At 50.3% G+C, this 24,051-nt stretch overlaps 1 protein-coding gene across 7 annotated transcripts in view; it reads right to left on the bottom strand.

Annotated features, from left to right (window-relative positions):
* Nucleotides 1-24,051, bottom strand: part of EPN2 (epsin 2) — an 84,301-nt gene that overhangs the window by 15,930 nt on the left and 44,320 nt on the right. For 5 of the 7 annotated variants that reach the window (XM_053665681.1, XM_037163166.2, XM_037163165.2 and 2 more), the window contains 3 exons: nucleotides 5,376-5,488; nucleotides 4,012-4,104; nucleotides 2,958-3,132 (listed from right to left, as the gene is read on the bottom strand). In XM_053665681.1, the coding sequence (XP_053521656.1) occupies nucleotides 2,958-3,132; nucleotides 4,012-4,104; nucleotides 5,376-5,488 (381 nt within the window). Of the gene's footprint in view, nucleotides 1-2,957; nucleotides 3,133-4,011; nucleotides 4,105-5,375; nucleotides 5,489-6,285; nucleotides 6,400-15,267; nucleotides 16,100-24,051 lie in introns of those variants that run through there. The other 2 variants (XM_037163171.2, XM_037163172.2) reach the window with 2 other exon arrangements.

Here is a 24,051-nt window from a genome sequence, read left to right as displayed (position 1 = left end):
GCCTGCTGATCCTGCAGTCTCCAATTTCCCTCCTCGCAGCCCTCAGCACCACCTCCCAGCTGGGCTGGCCAAGCCACCCCCAGTGCTGCTTTGGAAGCAAAGGTACCAACCGGGCTCACTAGGAACAGTGGCTTTCAGAACAGCGTTCTTTTCATCCAGAGGGTGCCACCAACGCATTTGAAAAGAGAACCTCTAATCCTTCTAATTCATGAATGTGTTTCAGGGTGTTGAGGCAGCCCTGAAACACACATGAGCATATCTCACTAGGGAGGAACCCGTCACCCTGACATGCACACCTGGCTCTGGAGCTGGGTCTGGAACACGAAAGCAAGGGGACTGCTACAAGCTCTGGTGAACTTGGGCAGCACTGTTGAAAGCAGCACACCAAAATGCAAAACCACTTCGTACACAACAGTGGCGGTGGGGAGAGTGGTGCAGCCCTGGGCCACCCGCTGGAGCTGGAGCCCCGCTGTCAGAGTGTCTGACCACACCTGGAAATGCTCATCCTATAGTGCAAGCAGAATCCCCCATCTACTTACCTATCTACCTATCCCCCCCACACACAGTTATATATACACTGTGACCCCAAGTACATGGAAACATAAGTGCCCAGAAAGAATAATTAAAAAGCTAACGTTTTAACACCAGTCACTTACCTCTCCATGCTGGTGATGGAGGTGATGACCTAGGACATGTACTACTGAGACCTTCAAGGCGGGCCAGGGCAGGAGGAGGGCCCGCCACTGAGGGGCAAAGCACAGAGCCTGCCTCCAACTTGTTGTGTGACCCCAGAAGATGAATAGCCCTTTTTGGCTTTGTGTGAGCCAAGGTGTGTGAGCCCCGCCTGCCGCCGGCCTTTGCAGCAGCCCCGCCCCACCAGAGAGAGACTGCCAGCTCAACCCATACACAGGACACAGACCTGTCTGCCAACCATAGGAAAAGCTGGGCCAACATTTACCTCTCCCAACCAGGTAACATAAACAGTTAAAAAAAAAAAAGAGCAGAAAGGAAAAGTATGTCTCCCTCCCACCCCCTCAGCCACCAAAGCCCCACCCCGGATTCAGCAAGGTGCAATCTTCTCAATCTCACTGGCTCCTTCCCAGTGACCCTGTTCTTTTCTGGGCACTGAAAAACTGCCCATTAGTTTAATGAGCAATTACAATTTTGAAAGGGATTGATAGTTTTTCCTGAATAACACCCTTATCCATAACATAAGGGGGCCACTCCTTTACAGAACTATTTTCAACTTAAAAATAAGGTCAACACCACTGTCTGGAAGGGCCTGCTGTCCCCACATGCAGCACAGAGTAGGCATGTCCGGTGGCCCTGCTGTCACTGCCCACACACGTGCTCAGCAAGACTTTCCACCCCACAGGCTCCCTGGGGGTGCAGCATATGGCTGTGAACTGTGTGCACCACGTTCCTGGCAGCCTTGGAGTCAGCCTTCAGTGAGGAATGACTACAGACCATTGGGCCTAGGGTTTGCCCCAAGGCCTGGAGGGCTCTGGCCAAAGAAGTGCAGGGCTCTGTCTGAGTCCCCGTGGCCAACAACATCACCCAAGGACATCTGGAGCCAACACTGTCCTCTGGATATGTCCAAGCACTTGGTAAAGTAGCCAGGCCCTGAGTGACCAGGAAGCCACCCATCCCCACTTTGCGGCTCCTACCCCCACCCCGCCACCCCAACCTTGCCACCCCAACTCCCTGCTGCCCACTTTACACCAGGCAGGCCCCACACTTACATCCACTGCACGCCTCACGGCTCTCACAAGCCCAGCCTTCTGCTGGGAGCACACTTGCCTCATCCTGGCCCCCAGCTGCTCCCGCCCCTCCTCAAAAATTCTTCCAAGATGCCTGCCTCCCGGCCCCCTGCTCCCAATGCAGATATAAGTCCCACCTCCTGAGACGGGCCGGCCCCAGGATGCTCTCGAAGCCTGCCACCGAGGCCCAGCCTGCACACGCTGCTGCCATGCTGCTCTTCCCACCTCGTCCGCACCCGCTCAGAACCCTGTGGGCCGAACCCTTACTTGTTTGTGTTGGGTGCCTGCAAGCCAGGACAGAGCCTGGTGTTTGGCACACTTTGGCGAACATGCAGGGGACCCAGCTAAATATCAAAGACGGTTCTAATTAGGAAAAAAGAGACCCCACCAGATACGGGCAAATTGCTACAAAATATACAATTCAAAGTTCCTAGACAGAAAATCCACAGATATCCCATGTCCAGCAGGATTCAGCGCACCCAGAGGGGACTTCCAGAATATAGGCTGCATGGGAAACCAGCAGGTCAAACCCTGTTTGTAGCAATCTGGGAACCCACGTGCCCAAGATCTCCACCCTGGATTAAACCAATCATGATCCACTCATAGTTAAAATCTCTTATTACAAATTCTCTTCCATTTGGCATTAAACAGAACTGTAAAGTATTCATTTAGCCTAGTAGACTGACTTGACTTGCTTCAATGACAAGTAAAAAGAATTACAGCAAACTTACCCCTCTTTGCAAACATATCCCCTCTTCATTAGCAGTCACGTTGAGTACGTCATAATTTCCAACTAATTATAGCAACTTGGTTTACATGTTTCACAGCATGTTACAATTTCTTCACCTGGGTGCTGGGTGCAGCTCTGAGACTGAGAGCACTGACAGGCTCCAGAGGTGGGACGAGCCATTTCTGATGCTCGTGGCAAGCAGAGAGGAAGCCAGCTTTCCCTCTACCAAAGCAGAAAACCATCCAAAACAGAATGGAAAGGAGGGCTGCTCCTCCTTTCCTCTGGAGGAGGGCAGCGGCCTGGCAGACATCACAGCTGGGGACCACAGAAGCCTGGACCCCCACCACCGTCAGTCACATTCACTGCCCCCTCACCCCCTTGCCAGGTGAAGGAGAGAGGAAAGCTGTATCCTGCCCTTCCTCACCCTTTCAACAAGCAGGCATGAGAGATAAATAAGGGGTCCTTACCGAATGATGGCCAGGGGCTCGAAGTGCTGGCGGGGGCCGCTAGCCCACCCCAGGGGTTGGTCTGGTTAGCCGTGGTTGATGGGCCCCAGGGCTCTGCTTTCTGGATGGCAGGGCCTGAGCTGGGGAGGGCGTCCATTAAATCCAACAGAGTGGTCTGCTGTGAGTAGGAGCCGGGCTTTGGAGACGAAGAGAAGGTAACAGGTTTTACTTCACCACAGTAACATGTGACAGCCACCAATATTGCCCGTCCTTCTTACTAGACTAGAGGCCCCCAGGAATGGGCTGAGAGGACCACAGAGACTGAGCGTTCCCATCTACTGCCCCGTCCACGCCCCTCTGCCCCCCAACACCCCACAGGTACACCGAGGCACTCACGTGCAAACAGTCCTCCCGGCTTTCCTGCAGGACACTGCTTGGCCCCGGACCCCCTCCCTCCAGAATGCACAGCCTACTACTCCCCCAGCAGCCAGGCGTTCTCCAGGGGCTGTCGCTCTCCCTCTCCCAAGGCTGTGGTCAGGGACACTCAGGGCCCTGTAACGTGGGGCCACGTGGCGTGAGGGGCCTGAATCCTGACTGGATGGCGAGCCTGTCTAGAGCAGAGCCATGTCCCAGTCATCCTGAGGTTCGAAGGAGGAAGTCTGGCGTAGAAATGACAATGGTGAGGAAGGACAGCACTGGTGAGGGCTGACCCTGCACCAGGAAATGATTCCAGAGCACCTGATGCTTAGCTTCCGTAACTAAGAGCCTCCCCAGTGTGTGTGGCCGGGGGTGGGGGTGGAGGGGCACTTGCCTACCTGCCATTTCCCAGGGAGCGACAGAAAGACAGGTCAGCAGAAAGTGAGAACCTGGGCCGCTCAGCCCCTGCCCACTTCTCTCAGGGCGGCCTGAAGAGGCCGGGCACCCTTGCCTCACTCATGCTCATCGCAGGCCTCAAGGCTGTTCACTGAGTGAACAGACACCAGCTCCTACGAGAGCTCCCCGAGTGTCGCTTGCACACTGACGGGTGGGTTTGGGGACAGTCTCCAAATACTTACCTTCCCAGGGAAGCACTCACCTCTTTCTTTTTTGGAACTTTAACCGTGTCTCTCCGGCTTTCTTCGAGGGCCATCTGCAGCCTGAGATCATCACCCCGCCTGAGGCGTTCTTCCTGTGGGTGACAATGATGGTGAGCTGGCAGTAACTGCAATGACATCACTGTACAGAACAAAGCAACCCTGGCCAGAACCAGGAGAGGCAAGATGATATTATGCGTCACTTGGAAAGAGGGTTCGGGAACAACCTGTAAGGCACGGTGACTCCCAGGTAACCCCCTGCTCGCCCCCCACAGCCCTTGGGTGGCTGCCACCTGCTTCAGGTCCCACCTCGGGCGCAGGCACCACCAAAGTGGGGAAAGGGAATACTTATTCAACCACTGTTTTTCTCAAAATGAAAATGGCTTCATAATTCCAATCATAGGAGCAATATGTCTCCATATAAAAACTAAAAGATCTGACAACCCGGAAAGAAATTTAAAAGATTATAAAAATTACTTATCATCCCACCTCCCACTGTGTATACTTCCAGAAAATGATTGTGTATTTCTTATGATTTCTAGCAAAAATGATTATAGCCACCATATGCAAAAGGCTGAGCTGTCCTAGCTTTTGAATAGTAATTAAGTTAAAATGAATATATTATAACTATAATAAATCATAGATGTGTTATTAATTAAAGGGCCCAGAAGGCCCATCTGTGCTTCCATCTAACCATGTGCAGTGCTTGGTCTGCAAACCCCACTCTGGGTGAGAAGGATCCACCCCACCCCCCCCCCCCCCGGCCCCACGGCCTGCAAGCCCTGACTCCACCTGGCCTTTTTAACCAAAGGCCAGGGGACAATCCTGGTAACTGCAGCTGAAGGGCTGACGACTCTGAAAGATCATTTCAGTCACTCTTTTCCCTCCTCCACTTTAAACAAATGCATCTTTATTAAATAAAAATGGGAACTAGAAAAATGAAAATCCCACATACTTCCATAATCCAAATACAAACACTCCTATTTCTTGCAGCATTTCCTTCCAGCCTTGTTTCCCTGCTTTTCTTTTCCAGGGGCCAGAAGCTGCTGACCCACCTCACCAGTCTGCCGGGCTAACCGGACTGTGAGCCCACACACCGGGCCTCCAAGAGTGCATGGGTGCTCAGCTTATTTGGAGAGGTCCTGTCAGGCTGGGCCATGTCTGCGAAAGTGTTTCTGGGAAGCATTTTTGACCGGCTTGTCCCTTCCTTGGCAATGACTTCTTAAAAACCTTTCCTAAATATAACTTTGCATAGGATCTCTCCCCAGCTGGGGGAAGTAGGTGACAGACGAGCACATCCAAAATGTGGAGCACGGTGCCCCCTGCCCTCCCAACACAGGTCGTCACTCAGGCGCCTGGGCACAACCTGCTCAGCGACTTCTCTGCTCATGGCCAGTGCCAGCTGCAACTGTAGCTCCTCTTCTCCACTCGTCTGGGGCCGGGCTTGTTCCAGCTCAGAAGACACCCGGGGGGATGTGGCTGTGGGGAAGGCAAAGGACAGGTCTGTGCTCTGCTGTCACCTAGGCAAGTCACAAACCCTCCCCAACTCATAGCCATGAGGTCTGGCAATAGCTTCACAATATGGGGATTAAAAGGTCTGCAAACATTTCAAGGTTTAAACCAAGTAATGTCAAATGTGGTTTCACAACTGCCACAAGGATATCAACCAAAAAAAGCTGCCTTCAGGCACATGCCCGGCAGCCAGCTTCCCCAGGGTCTGAGCCTCAGCCTTCACTGCAGAGGTGTACTGCTTTGAAGAGAGGAGCTCATTTGTTAAGAGATTAGGAGTATGGTTCTTGAAAAGCTGGATCAAAGAGCATCAGTCAAACAAGTGCAGGGCATCTCTGGTCTAAGAACTCCACATGACACTCCCCCAGCATTTAAGAATCTCATTTTGTATTTCATGGCAGTAAGGATCATGGAAAACAAAGGCCAAACATTGCTGCAATAACCCTGACAACTTTTTTTAAAAGTGAAACTGTAGACTGACTTGGAAAAAAAAAATATGCTCACTTTGGCACATCTAAGCAGCTCCTGGAAAGACAGCTCAGCTCAGGAAGGGATGAGATGTGAACTCCTAGCTCTGTAATGAACCCTAAGGAAAGCAGTGATGACACAACGCGTGGTCAGCCAGGCTGGGCCTCCCCGAGTGAGAAATGCTGGGCACACCAGCCACAGGGGTGTCTGTGCATCAGAGTCTAGGTGCCTCCAGAGATGAGGGATGAAGCTTTGGGAGCACGTGTCTAAGTGGGTGCCCATCTCCTAGAAATTCTCACCAGGAGGTCTGCCACCTGAAAGAGGTCTGGAACCACTGTCACAGGCGTTCCACCTTCAGTCTCCCTCTGGGCCTTTGTGCATGCTGTTTCCGAAGCCCACTTGCTCCTCCTCAGGTCTTGGGGCTCAGCTTCCCCTCCCGGGTCCCCCGGATCACCTTCCCTTGGGTTGGGCCAGCACTCTCTCTCTCACTGTAGTCGCCTTCACCCTGCACTCTGGTGGGTCACAGAAGAAGGTTCATCGCTTGGAAAGGCCCAGGCCTGTCCTTCCACTATGATACCCACTCACAAAGCTGGACGGCACAGTGGCGAACACCCGTGGAATGGTTAGACAGATGCACGCATATACAAAGAGATGAATGAACAGACAGATGGAGAATTCAGTTTCATGGCTGATGGGGAATTACTCAAAAATACTCTAATTGTGCATTAGTTTGTGAACTTCTTTCATTATGTCCATTCTAGCAAACCCAGCCATTAAGACTCGCCCAAATCATGCTTCTGCTTAAATCTTCAATCTTAGCTCGCTTCTTAAGATCTGCCTCTCTGGGAGAAGGAGAAGGTGGGGAATGAATCCTGACAGAGGAGGCTGCCGAGTGGCTGGGTTCTGGATAATTCAGGAGTGGAGGGCTGCATCCGGGTAGGGCCATGGGGGCAATTCACAGGAGAGCTAGGCGAGCTGAGGGGCTGCTCTGGGCAGGGGGCTGAGGCAGTACAGGGCAGGAGACTGTAGTGGCACTGCTCTGCACAATTAAAAAACACATAAAACATCAGGCACAAGATTTCAATCAGACCAATTTAGTGCTGTGAGGTACCATGTGTTTTCTATGATTTATTGTCAACCAAAGAACCATCAAAAAATAAATTTAAAAAAGCTACCAACCAACTGTCTCATGTTGACTCTACACCACAGGAAAAAGCCAAAAAAAAAAGCTGCTATTATAAAAACATATTCTTTTAAATAAAATCAAATGGTATCCCAGCCTAGTGCATCACCACAATATTTTACAAAGCATTTCTTTAGAAATAAAGCTAGGTGATATCAAAACATCTTCAAATCCTTCTTAATGATTTGATTTCTTAAAACTATACCAACACGGAAGCAGCCATCCTGCTGGTTTTGTTCTGAGACATCACTTACACCCATCACAGTGCTTAGGTCTGGGCTTCCTTGTGCTCTGGAAGCACCATCCTGACCAGTGGAAATTAAGGAAGTTCGGGGAACGCCTGGGGGATTGTTCAGAATGATTCTGGGGACAGTTGTGGGGAATGGTTCTGAGGGACTCTCCTCAACTGCACGCCACTCTCCTGTGTACTCGCTGACCATTCAGACCGCCTGTCCCCAGCCTCTTTCCTGATACCCTGAGGCTTGGTTCACAAAAACACCCAGTTTGTAACAAGCACAGCACATTGGATGTCATTTGTTTACTGCCAAGTGGAACTCCCCAGTGAGAAAAGGAGACACCCTCCTACCCTACACCACATCCCCGAAAGTGCTGTTAGAGCTGAGCCCGGCCTGACAGAGAAGACTGTGCTGGCTGCACAGCTGCAGGCCTGGCTCAGTAGCCCCGGATGAATGCGGCATGGCTCTGAACAGTGATCTCCTGCAGAAACAAGGCCTCCCTCATCCTTGGAGCCTTTCAGCACATCTGCAAGGCCAGGCTGGCTTCAAATGCAAATGTTCATGTTTATATCTACCATAAGCGATGCCGTCAGAACAATGCACAGCCGGCACATACGGAAACAGCTTACCACATCAATGTGGAAATTAAAGACAAAGGGTATTCCCCTAAATGCTGTGGTTTTGGTAAATGAAGGAACAGCTCTCAGTTCCGCAGAAGGCAGAATTCACAGCCACCAGCTCTATCAGCAAGCTGCACACAGAGGTCTCAGCTGTGAGGCAGGATTCCAACAGAGATGTTCTTGCATTAGTGACAGCATCTCGGCCCCACAAAGGGCCTCTTGTGCCCATGCACATGACAGTGAACACAGATGTGGTTGTGAGACAGGCCTGAATGAACCCTCTGGCCACCTGAGCATGGCTCTGGCCCTTCTCTGAGGATCTGAAGGTCCACGATGACTCCCAGGAACCCCTGGAAAAGCAAATTCTGAGAGGCTGTCCAGTCTTGGGTCAGCTGGCTGCTCACTTCCCCAGCCCTTAGGGAGGGAAGAGTAGAAGATGTTAGTGTAAGCTCATCACTAAAGGGGCATCAAGTGCATCAAGTGCATTGTCCTCCTACTGCCAAGATCTTAGTGGGAGGAGCTCATAGGCTTCATTTGCTCTGCCTGAGAATTATAAACATACATAGGCCTCATTTTTATCCTTCTCGGCCTGCTCACCTGAAAAAGCCTGAGGGGAAGGGTTGAACAGAGAACTTGGAGAAGCCCAATATCTCCCTCGAAATCCAGTCTGAGAGGAAGACCTCCCAACGCAGACAGACCAGGGCCTCCAGCCCCTACCTCTCCTCCTGCCCCGGGACTGCCTGGGCTGAGGCCTGCAGCACCTTGGGCCCTGAGTTGCTGAAGGGCGAGTAAATGCCTAAATGCCTTCCTAAATGCCTCCGAAAACAAGAAGGACAATTTTGAAATAAGAAAGCAAAGCAATCGAGGTAATATAAAAACAGAAAATTGCCTGTTCCCTTCGGCTAGGTTTTACAATTTTCCTAGAAGGTACCTGAGCTGCTTCTACAATTGCATATGCTGATTAGTGGGAGCAGACACTGTGGGACAGGACTTCACTGTCAAAGGGCTCTCTGAGGTGACCAGCATGACTCCAGGAAAGCTCTCTGGTATGTGGGCCTCATGCAGGCTGAGGGCCTCCTCGCCAGCTGATGCTGGACACACAGGCACATGACACTGCAGCAAGAATGTAAGGTCGCCAGACTTTAGGAGCCCAAGAAGAGTTCAAGCACTACTTATAACCCCGTTCGCGTCAGCTGGCTGGGACACCAGGGTTCCAGTTCCACCAGCACTGCCCACCGGCCAAGAGCCCACACGCAAATGGCCTGACCTCTCTGTGCTCTTGCCTGCTCATTTGTGAAATGGAAGATCCAGTCCAGGCTCTGATCTGTTTCCCAGTGTGTAGATGTACAAGGTGAGGACTGAGCCAAACCCCACAAATGGATAACCCCAGGCCAAGGGACACTGTAGGGCCACTGGCCGGGTCTGTTGTACATTAGGGTCATGGGACAAAGAAAACTCGCTGCAGTAACATAAAAGGACAGGACAACTAGATGTAACGTGTGGTCCTGGGCAGGGGTGAGGAGGGGGCTAGGTTTAGGCAGGGTAGCTGGAAGATACTTTTAACACAGCTGGGGACTTCCACCAAGATGGAGGTGGAGGCATAGGTGGAAGCACTGCACCTTCTCGCACAACCAAGTTTTAAAACAACAAAGTTTTAGCAACAAAAACGCAGCCAAACCACAGAAAATTGAACTATATGAAGTCTGACAACAACGAACCCTTCAGCCAAACCAGTAAGAGGGGCAGAGCCAGCAGCAGAGCGGGATCAGGAAGGAAAGAGCCCCCGGAACCACCTGGGTGCTCGACCCGGGTGCGCAGGCAGCCGTGGGCAGATCCCAGGTGTGGAGTGGCGGGCAGACCCACTGAGGGCGCAAAGCGGTAGACCCACTGAGGGCTGACCACAGTCACACATTCGAGCGCAGATAAACCAGTGAAGGAGCTAGCAGTGAGATGGACCTCACAGGCCCCAGTGGTGGGAAGCAGCAGAAGGGACCACCATTGCTCCCTCTCTGACCACGCCCCCACATACAGCATCACAAACCAGCAACCTGGGTGGCCCCGCCCTGGTGAACAACTAAGGCTCCGCTCCTCATATGTAACAGGCACAAACAGATCAAAACATGGCTCAAGAACAACTCAGAGCCCCAGAGCCGATAAATCTAAGCAATGAAGAAATAGCCAAACTTTCAGATGCACAGTTCAAAACACTGGTGATCAGGACGGTCACAGAACTGGTTGATTTTAGTCACAAATTAGAGGAACATATGAAGGATAAACTAATTGAAATGAAGGGAAATACACAGGAAACCAATAGTAATGGAAAGGAAACTGGGACTCAAATCAAAGGAGTGGACCAGAAGGAGGAAAAAAATGACCAAACAGAAAAGGATGAAGAAACAAGAATTCAAAAAAATGAGGAGAGGCTTTGGAACCTCCAGGACATCTTTAAACATTCCAACATCCCAATTGTAGGGGTACCAGAAGGGGAAGAGGAACAGCCATCAGTGGAACACTTATTTGAACAAATAATAAAGGAGAATTTCCCCATTCTGGCAAAGGAAATAGACTTCCAGGAAATCCAGGAAGCTCAGAGAGTCCCAAAGAAGTTGGACCCAAGAAGGAACACACCAAGGCACATCATCATTACATTAGCCAAGATTCAAATGAAGGAGAGAATCCTAGAAGCAACAAGAGCTAAGGGAACAGTCACCTACAAAGGAGTTCCCATCAAACTGTCAGCAGATTTTTCCAAAGAGACCTTACAGGCAAGAAGGAGCTGGAAAGAACTATTCCAAGTCATGAAATCCAAAGACCTACAACCAAGATTGATCTACCCAGAAAAGCTTTCATTTAGAATGGAAGGGCAGATAAAGTGCTTCTCAGATAAGATCAAATTCAAGGAGTTCATCATCACCAAGCCCTTATTCCATGAAATGTTAAAGGGACTTACCTAAGAAAAAGAAGATAAAAAAGATGAACAGTGAAAGGACAGCAAACTCACAGTTATTAACAACCACACCTAAAACAAAAGCAAACTAAGAGGACAGCTAGATCAGGAGTGAACCATAGAAATGAAGATCACATGGAGGGTTAGCAACAGGGGAGTGGGAGAAGGAGAAGGGGGGAGAAGGTACAGAGAATAAGTAGCATAGACAGTAGGTAGAAAATAGATAGGGGGCAGGGCAAGAATAGTATGGGAAATATAGAATCTAAAGAACTTGAGACACATGGTCATAAACTAAAGGGGGGAATGGTGGGGGAGGGGTGTGCAGGGTGGATGGGAATGAAGGGGGGAAACAGAACAACTGTAATGGCATAATCAATAAAATATATATTTTTAAAAAAAGACAGCTGGCAAAACTGCCTATGTGCTAGCTGTTAGATGAGATTGGCGTGACTGGTTAGGTGTGGCACTTGCTTTGTCACTCACTCCTCAGTAAGAGGTGCGGACTGAAGGGTTGACAGGACAAGGGGCAGGGTACCTGTCCTCTTCAAATGTGTCAGCGTGAAAGAAAGTAAGAGCCACTCCTCTCCCCAGAGGACACAGCTGTTGGCATTTTCTTGTGATCCCACCCAGAAAAACCTCTTAATGCACACTCCACATGTGTGTGTGCTACACTTTGTTGGCACCTGCCGCAGGGAACCACCTCCATCCCTTGCTGTGCTCTGCTTTGTGTGGGGGTGTCTTGCCTTGGTCTGGCCTAGGCTGAGGGTTTCTGACTCGAGAGAGGAAGGTGGCCCAACGTGGAGAGCAAGTCTGAACACCGGGGCTCAGACCTTTCAACACGTGACTTGGGCCAAGGTAGGGAACTCCTGTTACCTAAGGTTGCTCTCATGCAGAATGGAGACAGAGTATCCGCCTCCGCAGGTGGCTGTGAGGACTGAACGAGTTAATACATGAAAAGCACTCAGTCCAGCACCGGCACACGACACTTGCACAATACTTACTAGCATCTCAATAGACTCTCAGTCAAGAGGGGGTACTGTCCCCCTAACTTGTGGACCATAGCCAAGGGATGAGAAATGAGGTGAACTGCCCAAGGTCACCTAGCCAGTGAGAGTCTGACCCTGAAGATCTTATTCTTTCATCATCAATCCTTTTCACAGAGGAGGGAACTGAGGCCCAGGTAGGTTGCATGACTCATAGGCAGCAGCAGAACACAAAGCCAAGTCTTAGAGCCAAGTGCCACTCTTGCTCCTTGTACCTTCAACGGGGCTCTGAGCCCCTGCTCTCCTGGGGCTCCTTCCAGTGAGGAGAGACAACATGCACAGACCTCAGCAGGGAAAGGGAAGAGCCCACACAAAGAAGCGCCTGCTCTTCAGGCTCGGGCTCAGGGAAAGTCTTTCTGATATGAGATATGGAGGCAGAGGCCAGGGTGGGGTGGGGCAGGGGCCAGTGAAGAGGTCAGGAATAGAGCAGGAGGGAGCATCGCTCATTGGGTGAAGGACTCTGAGACTGGAATAGGCAGAGAGTGCAGGAGGTCAGCTGGAAGAGCCACAGCCATTCCAGAGGCCCTCAGAGGGCCTTTGGAAAGGTCTAAATGGAGCAGTGATACAATCTAACCAGTCCAGGGAGCCATAGGGGAATATTGGGCCAGGGCTGTAGCTCTGAAGGAGGTGAGGAGTAGCCAGGTTCTGCATCAATCAAGGTTCTGTGATAGCTGGAAACAACACTCCTGGGCCATCCGGCTTGAGGCCTGGCCCACGGTGGCCTGCAGCCCAATCCCACCCTTCACGAGCAGGGTGCAGCATGTGATGCTACTGCAAGGTATATGCTTAGCACTAGGAGTGCTTTGTTCTTACCAGGGGCTGTGATAGACTTGTCCCCCTAAAATGATATATTGAAGTCCTGACCCCCAGGACCTCAGAATGTGACCATATTTAGAAACAGATGTATTGTAACTTGCTAAGATGAGGTCATACTGAAGCAGGGTGGGCCCACAGTCCACTATGACTGGTGTCCTCACAAGAGAAGAGGAGACACAGGTACAGACATGCCAGGGAGAATGCATGTGATGATGGGCGGGGCTGGGATGGCAACACAGCAGCTGTGGGCCCGAGGAACACCACGGACTGGCAGCCACCACCAGCCAGGCGGCAAGGAAGGCTTCTCCCCTGCAGGTTGCAGAGGGAGGGTGGCCCTGCACACACTGATACTGCACTCCTGGCCTCCAGAAGGGTGACACAACCATCGCTGATTTAAGCCTCCAGGTGTGGTGTGCTGCAGTAGCACCCCAGGCAGCTGCCAGGCCAACGCCTTTTCCAAGCCACATCTCAGTGCCCTCCCCCCACGGCACGGGTACATCGTCATCACTCAGGAGGGACCAATACCCCACACCCTCCCGATTCTTCATTCCCCAGGGAGGATCACCTGGCCGGGCCACGCTGCTCTTGGGCACCCACCTCCCCTGCCTACTTCATTCCTAGAACCCTCCCACTCTGCCCAGCCTTTGGCCTGTCCACTCCCCCTCCAGTCCTCGAACAGCAGACAGAGACCTGCCCTCATCTGTGTGGGCAGCCCCAGTGCTGCCTCCTCTTGAAAGACTTCCCCAACCCCAACCGTGCCGTCAGAACATGCCACAGGGCAGGGCCTCCTTCAAATTCGTTCTCCCCGGACACCCCCACCCCACCCGTGGGCACCAGGAGTGGGCCAGGTGCTCCGCAAGCATACAGCAGGCACCTGCCAGGTGGGCCCCTCTGGGCCTGGTTTGCACCCGCCCACCGGTACTTGTGGCTTTCCACACTGTGCTCCTGTTCAAAGCCCGGCCTGGCACAAGCCGTGCAGCCTTGCTCCAGGCACCGAGCAGAGGTCAGGCAGTGCCAGTTCATGTTTAAGATTCGTTTCCAGTGAAAACAATGGCTGTGACTCCCAATGGCACACCTCACATTCTCGTCACCACACTGCTGCTGCCACCTCAATTTACAGACATAGCAGCTGAAACCCAGGCAGGAAGGAGGCAGCGCCAGAACAAGGGCCAGGTTCCAAGAGGGAGTGGGGCTGAAGACTGAACCAGGGGAAGGTGGAGTGGAGACAAAAGGGTAGCAGTTTCATTTGTCTCCATGACTCCAAGCCCATCCCACCTCTGAAATAGAAGAACAAGTCTGTGCTGTTCTCTCTGAGCTACAGATTAAGCCCTCTCCATTATAAGATCACCACCCTGTGTGGTGGGGAAGAAAGGGCTTGTCCAAAACCTTAAGCAACTCTTCCTCACTGCTGTTTCCCAGGGGTCTCCATGCTTCCCGGTGGGCAGAGCTGGGAGCCACACGCACCCTCCCCAGCAGGAGCCAGGAGCAGGGAAGGAGACAGGAGGTGAGGCTCTGCTCACTGGCACCCAAAGCTATGAGGAGCCACAGGGTGAGGCATGAATTTCAACAAAGACAGAATATATATCTCTTTTTAATTCAATCAAAACTTAAGGAAGTTAAATGCCTACAGCAATTTCCTAGAGCAGTGAGCAGGTATGCCACAAACTTTGAACTCTTGCAATACTAGACTACTGAGTCAGGGGCACTGACCTCTTTCTCTTAAACTGTTAAATTAAAAAATGGCAACAGCCAACACAATGATAGCTGTCATGTGTGAATGAATCAAAATTATACCTTTTTTTGGTCAGACCTGCAAAAAATATATTTTTTGGTGTGGTGCACAATTTTAGTCATTAGTTTATGTGTGCCATGAGATGAAAAAGGCTGAACATCACTGTTTTAGAGTAATATTTATAAATAGGAAACTCACTTTTAAAAATGTAAGTGTCTGGTAGTAATTCTCATTAAATTAATAATAATCTTTTGGAAAAATTCAAAAGATTATTGGGCACCAATTTTGAGCTTGGGGGCTATCGCCTGAACACTGACATCCATGGCTGGGGGCCCAACAAATGGGCACAATCTGTTTGGGAAAAATCATTTGCAATGTTTTAAGAGACAGAATGACGCTCACTTACTTTCCCTATTAATCTCAATTCACTGCTGGGAATTCTACACTGAAGAAATAATCCAAAGAACCCTTAGAAAAGTAAGCTTTCCGCCCAAAAACATTTACATTATTCACACCACCCACCGAGAACCTAAAAGCAGCTCTGACCAGCCCATGACCATGACTGGTCTGGTTTGGAGCCCTGTCTTCCTACAAGGCAGTGTGCATATTAGTATACGTAATCTAGACCATCGCCAAGAGGAGTACTATCCTGAACCCCATTTTACAGATTAAAAGACTTAAACTTGCAGACGTTAGTAACCTACCTTAGGTTTAACCTTTAAAAAGAAGTGTAACTGTGAAGCAACCTGGAAAACACACACAGAAAAATAAGAAGCAAACTGGGTTGCAACTTGCATTATATCTCTTGGAAACCAGCAGGAAGGAGTCAGCTGACAGCACCCTCCGTGGGCATGGCACTGTCCCCTGATGCCCACACATGCTGTGTCCCACAGGTACAGGCCTGGGGCAGTTCAGCAGTCACAGAAGCCCCTCCCAGGCACTGCACTTGGCATGATGTACACATGCCTGCCTCTCCTGAATGGGAAGGCCACCAAGGGCAAGGCCCTGGGAGCTTGGAAGCTGACAGAGAGCCCCTTTACCACTCAGTGCCAGCCCTGGCACACAGCACTTACATAGTGAGCAAATTAACAAGTAACATTTTGAAAAATGTGCTTTGAAATTGTCCTGTGGCTATGAAGGATATTTGCACAATACTGTTCTTCTGTCATCTGCACGCTGAGTGTGTTGTTTCTGTGGGACACCAGTCAGATCTGTGATCAGAGCTGTTTGGATGGGGATTCGGGGGATGTGTAGGTCTTGATCTGGCCGTCAGCTCCTCTCCAGATGAAGACCCTGACTGCTGGGCCCACAGGCAATGCCGCAATGCAGCCTCGCAGTGGGGGCTCCAGGCTGCCCACGCTCACGGCCCAGGTGGCTGGGACTGGCACTGAAACTGGCCGGGCTGTCAGGTGAATGACTGACTGTCCAACGTCAGGTGCACATGACTGAGGAGCCTTCACTCAGCAGGATGCTGAGTCCAGATGCGGAAAAGTTGACAGGGTTGTGGAGAAATGAGAGAATGCTTCTGTCATAATGCTGCAGGACAAAAAAGCAGGGATGTAAAGTTGCGTCTACAGTAACTATAATCCTAAAAAAACTCTTAAAAAAAAGTCCAGGCCCTGGCTGGTGTAGCTCAGTGGATTGAGTGCAGGCCTGTGAATCCAAGGATCGCGGTTCGATTCCCAGTTAGGGCACAAGCCTGGGTTGCAGGCCAGTTCCCTACAGGCCAGTTCCCAGCAGGGGACGCACAAAAGGCAACCATACATTGATGTTTCTCTCCCTCTCTCCTGCCTTTCCCCTTTAAAGATAAATAAATAAAATCTTAAAAAAAAAAAAAAGTCCAGAAGGAAGTACACTAACACGTCAACAATAGCTGTATTTGTGTCATAAAATTATGGGATATTTATTCTTCTTGCATTTTCTACACTATCATAAGTGAACATGCATTACTTTTGTAATGAAAGCTGGCAAAGTTTATTTCATACCCACACCACACTAACCAGGTGAACCTGGAGCAGCAGGCCACCGTGACCCCATTGTGACCCCAATGTGGCCCATTGGAGGGTGCTAGTTCCCCTGTTGATACCCAACCGGACTAGTCCTCCCACCGCCAGGCAGCAGGAGGGGGCTCTTTCAACCAGCGTCATCAATGTCCAGCTGCTGCAGGCCAGACAGACTACCTGCTGACTAAAACCTTTCCAAAGGGACTGCTACTGGACAGCGATTGAAGGGAGAGGGAGGAAGAGGCCTTCAGCAGAATGACACCTAACATTAAACCAGCCACCTGTGCAGAGGTGCTCAGTCCAGGCACATAGCTGTACTATCATGCCAGGCCTGTCCCAGAGCTTTCCACTGGACTGGTAGAAATGTGGTCCCAGCTTCAGGACACTGTGGGACATTCAAAGCTCCTGGACAGTCAGCTTGAAAACCGGCAGCTTAGGGGAAAAAGGAAGCTGGCAAATGAACAAACTACAACTATGAATTGTACTGTTGCTAAATTCAACTTTAAAGTATCAAGAAACTGAAACTTCTGCCAAGATGGAGGCATAGGTGGAAGCACTGCACCTTCTCGCACAACCAAGTTTTAAAACAACAAAGTTTTAGCAACAAAAATGCAGCCAAACCACAGAAAATTGAACTACATGAAGTCTGACAACAACGAACCCTTCAGCCAAACCAGTAAGAGGGGCAGAGCCAGCAGCAGAGCGGGATCAGGAAGGAAAGAGCCCCCGGAACCACCCGGGTGCTCGACCCGGGTGCGCAGGCAGCCGTGGGCAGATCCCAGGTGTGGAATGGCAGGCAGACCCACTGAGGGCTGACCACAGTCACACATTCGAGCGCAGATAAACCAGTGAAGGAGCTAGCAGTGAGATGGACCTCACAGGCCCCAGTGGTGGGAAGCAGCAGAAGGGACCACCATTGTCCCTCTCTGACCACGCCCCCACATACAGCATCACAAACCAGCAACCTGGGTGGCCCCGCCCTGGTGAACAACTAAGGCTCCGCTCCTCATATGTAACAGGCACAAACAGATCAAAACATGGCTCAAGAACAACTCAGAGCCCCAGAGCCGATAAATCTAAGCAATGAAGAAATAGCCAAACTTTCAGATGCACAGTTCAAAACACTGGTGATCAGGACGGTCACAGAACTGGTTGATTTTAGTCACAAATTAGAGGAACATATGAAGGATAAACTAATTGAAATGAAGGGAAATACACAGGAAACCAATAGTAATGGAAAGGAAACTGGGACTCAAATCTAAGGAGTGGACCAGAAGGAGGAAAAAAATGACCAAACAGAAAAGGATGAAGAAACAAGAATTCAAAAAAATGAGGAGAGGCTTTGGAACCTCCAGGACATCTTTAAACATTCCAACATCCCAATTGTAGGGGTACCAGAAGGGGAAGAGGAACAGCCACCAGTGGAACACTTATTTGAACAAATAATAAAGGAGAATTTCTCCATTCTGGCAAAGGAAATACACTTCCAGGAAATCCAGGAAGCTCAGAGAGTCCCAAAGAAGTTGGACCCAAGAAGGAACACACCAAGGCACATCATCATTACATTAGCCAAGATTCAAATGAAGGAGAGAATCCTAGAAGCAGCAAGAGACAAGGGGACAGTTACCTACAAAGGAATACCCATCAGACTGTCAGCTGATTTCTCAAAAAAGACCTTGCAGGCAAGAAGGAGCTGGAAAGAACTATTCCAAGTCATGAAATCCAAAGATCTACATCCAAGATTGATCTATCCAGCAAAACTTTCATTTAGAATGGAAGGGCAGATAAAGTGCTTCTCAGATAAGGTCAAATTCAAGGAGTTCATCATCACCAAGCCCTTATTCCATGAAATGTTAAAGGGACTTACCTAAGAAAAAGAAGATAAAAAAGATGAACAGTGAAAGGACAGCAAACTCACAGTTATTAACAACCACACCTAAAACAAAAGCAAACTAAGAGGACAGCTAGATCAGGAGTGAACCATAGAAATGAAGATCACATGGAGGATTAGCAACAGGGGAGTGGGAGAAGGAGAAGGGGGGAGAAGGTACAGAAAATAAGTAACATAGACAGTAGGTAGAAAATAGATAGGGGGAGGGCAAGAATAGTAGGGGAAATATAGAATCTAAAGAACTTGAGACACGTGGTCATAAACTAAAGGGGGGGAATAGTGGGGGAGGGGTGTTCAGAGTGGAGGGGAATGAAGGAGGGAAATAGAACAACTGTAATGGCATAATAAAATATATTAAAAAATAAAGTATCAAGAAACTACACAGATATGTATAATGTTTCTATATTGCTGAAAAATCCTACAAAGTATATTTTCAAAAGACTAATGCCTGGGCAGGCACCAAGAGAGATGAGTACATCACATAAAAATATTATCCCCTCAAAAAATCAGGTTTCTCTAGCAACCATTCATTCAGGAAGTGTCTACCAAAAAGTTCTCCAGGGTCAGGCCTGCACATTGAGCCTTGGGCTGCCGCTTGTAAGCATGTTTCAGTGCAGTGAGGAAGAAAAGAAACTGGTGACTTCAGATGGTGAAAAGTACTCTGAAGACAGCAGAATAACATGATATGTAAAGATTATATGTAAAATATATTATCTATTTTCCCATACAAAGAGAAATTTATCTTTAAACCTTCCCTCTCATTTTTATTAACATAATTTTTAAATGCCCCTTTAAAAAGATGACTATTTAAAATTATCTGCTAAGCACCCATGAATCAGACACTGTAACGGTTGTGAGACTGTGTTATGGAACCTGACTTAAACTTTCCTTTTCCCTTCTTCTTACTCCATTCTTGACAGTTTATTAAAAAAAAAAAAAAAAAGTCCAGCCCTGGTTGGTGTGGCTCAGTGGACTGAGTGCCAGCCTGCTAATTAGGGATCACTCAAGAGGCGATCACTCTCTCTCCCTCCCTTCCCCCCTCTAAAAAATAAATAAAATCTTTTAAAATATATTTACCTATACTACAAATGATGCTTTAAAAACAAGTGGACAGGTATAAATATTGTATTTATAACTTCAATTTTCTATGGCACAAGTCGACATCAATCATTTAATTAATAATGACCAAACTCGCCCTAATGAGCAATTGTGATAATTGTGTCTCAGTCTCTCCTTAGGGTCTGTGTCCCCGTGAAGCGACAGTTGAAATAGGGAGTCCTGCTTTTAACAATTGTTAAAGAAAAAAACCACACAATGGGCCCCACGCAATCATAAAATTTCAACAGGTGTACACTAAATATTGAAACATATTGTAGAACAATCTAAAAACTACCTTTTCTTTAAAAACCACTTTTTTATTTAAAAAGAAAAAAAGGTAGGAGAGCCAGAGTTCTAGAAAACCCAGGTTCACAGTATGCCTCAGCCCCGAGGACCAAGTGGGTCTGGTGCTGAGTCCGCCTCATCTTCACCAAGCACACAGCCCGCCCACCTCCCTGGGAGGGTGGCAGACACCGAGGATGCCTCACGGGGGAGAGCTGTCCTGGGCAGTGGCTGACTGGAGCAGCTCGGCCATCCCGCAGCCTCACCCTGGCACATTCAGGTCCCACTGAAGATGAAAGCCCTTATAGCAAGAATGGGCACTTTCAACATTTAACCCTTAGACAGAGGTGTCCGCAGAACTGCCACCTCCAGTGTCTGCTGGCCTCACCAGCCAGCCCCCTCTGGGACGCCATCTCCCACCTGGAGAGAAAAACTCTCTCCAGAGTCAGCTGATGGTGACACCCCAGTGCATGCCTCTGTCCCTGGGACTCACTGCTGCCATGATGCAGGGTTCCCACGGCTCACAGAATATACATCCCTCAGCAAAATGAAGTGTCAAAGGAATCCTATCTCTCACCAAATTCCTTGTGTACTCCCCTCAGAAAACAATGCTAAGATGCAGCCCAAAGCCAAGTGGAAGGCCCCTGAGGGCTGGCGGTCAAAGCCTTTTCTGATACCAGCCTGGCCAGCAGCCAACGAACACCTTTCCACCCTGGGCATACCCGTTCCTGGGTAGTCACTCAGCCCTGCACCTCAGAGCTTCACTCCCCTTTATCTCCATGCTCCTCCCAAGACCATACCCAGGAGGGCTTCTGAGCTGCCTGCTGGCTAGGTTTAATTTTTTTTAAAGCAATTAATGTATTTCCCCATATCCTCAAATTTTCAAAACAGACCTATAGATGACTCCCTTTCTCAGATGCCTAACTCTTATGAACCCTCTCTTCCTTGTATATATTTGCTCCAGATCTACTCCCACAGTCTGGCTGGCAGAACTGGTGCCACGGTGACTTTATCTACCCCAGTTTCCACAGAAAGTCCCAGAGGACCAAGGGTTTCTGGGGCCTTCTGAAGCACGCGTGTGAAGGAGACAACGCGCCCAGCTCTCAGAATCTGATGGCTTCAGAATGGCTGATCACCACGGAGAGCGCAGGAGGCTCCGCTTCCAGGGAGAGGCTACACTGCTGACCACGGAATGCTGTGAGGACAGAGCCCGTGCTCTCCGCAGAGGGCCGGCCTTGCTTCTCTTCCAGCACACAAAGCACTGGGCCTCCCCGCATCTCATCTGGATCCCAGACTCTTTTCCAGCAACTGAAGAGAAACTGCCCTCTTGGGTGCTGGTAGCTGAGAAGTTCAAAGCCAAATTTGGAGTCATTTTCAGCAGTTACATGTGACTCTGGACTTACCTCATTTTCTTTTGCCCCACTTTTTTCTGGTATCTATTTAATATTCTGGTATTACATATGCTGTGTAAGCCAACTCCAATCCTTTCTAAGGGAAGCAGGGCAAATGAATGAAACGGTCCTCATCTCCAGTAACTGTGTGGTGAACCACTGTCGATGGCGTATGAACAGAGCAGCCCTGCATGTGCAGTTGCTGGCAACATGCAACGCCAGCCGGAGGAAGCGCTGAAATTTCCCTGGGAGCAGGCCTGAACCACACCACAGTGCGAATGGAAGGTGTCGCTGAGATAGGGGTCCGTCAGGACAACACAGGACCACAGGTGGCTGCACTCATCCCATGCACCACACACCACTGCCCACTTCAGTTGTGGGACTTCAGGTTGGTCCTAATCCACCAGAGGGAATCAAAGGACAATGAGGACTGCCATTCTCCATCTTCCTTTTCTTTTCTTTGTCCAAGAGAGCAAATGCTGGCAGTTGATGTCCCACCCAGAAGTCCAAGGAACCCAGCAATATATGACCCAGCCACACTTGCAGCAAGGTGAGTGCCACTCCGGCTCCGGACACTGGCTTGGTAGGCTCAGCAAAGGGACCAGGAAGGTGAGCCAGGCACTTCTTGCTTCTCTCATCGGCCCCTCCACGGAGGCACAGAGGTGGGGAGAGGGCGTCTATGTCAGAAGGCAGCAGTAATCTCTACGTTCCAGGCTTCCGCCTTGACTCACAAGGGAGAACTCTCCCCAGCCCTGTGTGGTGCCTCTGATGTGGGTTCCTGCTGCCCCAAGAACATTTATAATTTATCCACAGCCTGCTGAGCGTCCCGACTGGCCCTGCAGAATGTGAGAGGGTGGACAGAGCTGAGGGTGGGGGAACAGGTGAGCTGTTTACCCCCAACTCCATCCAAACTGATTGCCTTGTCTGTGGTCTTGGGCAGAACTCAACCCCTCAGCCTGAGAAGCCTCCTCTGGACCCCACAGCCTCACTTGCACATAGCAGTCCTGACCACTTACCAGGATCAAGTGAGGCAACCAAGAAACACAAGGTGAACCGAAGAGCCAGCCTCGATGGGGAGGCAGCCAGTGCACCAGGAACAACAAGGCCAGGATGCGTGCCTGAGTGTGTGCCTGGGGAGGCCGGCAGGCAGAGGGCATCTTCAGCCATGAACTCTAAGACCTAGATTTTGCAGTTTCTCCACTTCTCCAACCACTGGTCTGTAGAGATTTGAACACATCTAGAACGTGACTCTGCCTCTGCTCCACCCTGGCTCTACTCACAGCCACCCTCCTCCCAGTTGCTGAGGTGGTTGTTGTCAGAGCTGTCCTGAACTCTTCTCCCCCTGGTCCAGTCCCTGAGCAAGTCCTACTGCTCTCCTTTATCACACACCCAGGTCTCCACAGCCCCTCCAATCCAGGCATGTCACCTTCCACCCGCAGAAGGGCAGCGGTCTCCTGGCTGGTCTCCCTGGGCCCACTGTATTGCACACATAACCAGAGGCTTCTCCTAAGCCTTCTCATCCCTACATCGGATCAAGGCACTCCTCAGTTCCAAACCCACCCCTGCCTCCCAGCTCACTGAGTAAAAGCCAAAGGGTTTACAACGTGACCCAAAGGCCCTACACCAGACTACTTAGCATATGGCATACAACGAGATAATACAGTGAGGGAAAGTATTTACAAACTTTTATAGCATCTGACTCTAAACCCTGACACAAAAGTATCAGTTTGTGATGGACTGGAAATGGGAAGAGCAGCTCCCTGCCAGAGCCAGTTTGAGCAGCAGGCCTACACTTCTCCTGGCCACCCTCTGCTATTGCCTGGCCCTGACCTCAGCCACCCTGGCTCCCTTCCAGTTCGGCAAACACCCGGAGCAGACTCCCACCTCAGGGCCTTTGCACTGCTGCTGCAGCCCTCCGTCTGGATGCTTGTCCAGACCTTCAACAGCTCACTCCTCCTCTTCCTCCTGTAATCCTTGTTCCAACATCACTTTCTCAAAGAGGTTCCCTCTAACAACTTCCATAACACTGCAGACCACCACACCCACTGCTCATTCTCGGGTGGGCTACTTTGGGTCTTGTTTGCTCTTTCACAAAGCACTCATCACACAACATACTGTATAATGTCTTCTTTCTTCCCATTAGTAGTGGCAGGAGGCTCTGCGCTCAGCATAGTGCCAGGCACACAGTGGGCACTTAATACACGGAAGGAGTGAACACAGGAGCCATAGTGCAGCCAGGGCCACTTCACTGACAGCAAGACCCCAGCACAGACTTGCAGACCTGCACCGTGGAGGGCAGCCAAGAACTCCAGGGGAGGAGCTGTCTGCCATGTCAAAGGCCCTGGGCTGTACCCTCTGGGGACCTCTGGGATCCAGAGGAGTTTTCTGAGACCTGGGGCCTACACATCATTTGTAAAGCTGAAGGGGGGAGAAGAATGGGGAGGCTAACAGCAAGGAGACCAATCAGAAAGCTGGCCTTGAATTGAGGCCATGGAATCAGAGAAGGAGAATAATGGAGGGGTTTCCAAGCCAGATCTACAGATCTATGTGGTGGGAGGGGAGAGGAGGTGCAGGGAGGGTAAGCGGATATGGGATAGAAATGGGAGCCTCCTCCAAATGCCGCCATGGTCACTGTGGGTAAGAGCCGCAGCCAGAGCGCCGGAGCCTCCTCGTGGTGCCCGCTCTCCAACAAAGGGCTGTTCTTGGCTACTGGCCTCCCCTGTCACTGCCCTAAGTCTGCACCTGTGCCCACCAGGCCTCCTTGAGGGGTCTGGGGTCTGCAGTGTGCCTCTCACAAATGTCTCCCTGGAACCCCAGCCAGCA

This window comes from Artibeus jamaicensis, unplaced genomic scaffold (assembly GCF_021234435.1).
Source record: "Artibeus jamaicensis isolate MK-2021 breed Jamaican fruit bat unplaced genomic scaffold, CSHL_Jam_final contig_419, whole genome shotgun sequence".
Lineage (NCBI taxonomy): Eukaryota > Metazoa > Chordata > Mammalia > Chiroptera > Phyllostomidae > Artibeus > Artibeus jamaicensis.
The sequence above is the reverse complement of the archived record's forward strand: the minus strand, read 5'-3'. Positions and strand labels throughout refer to the sequence as shown.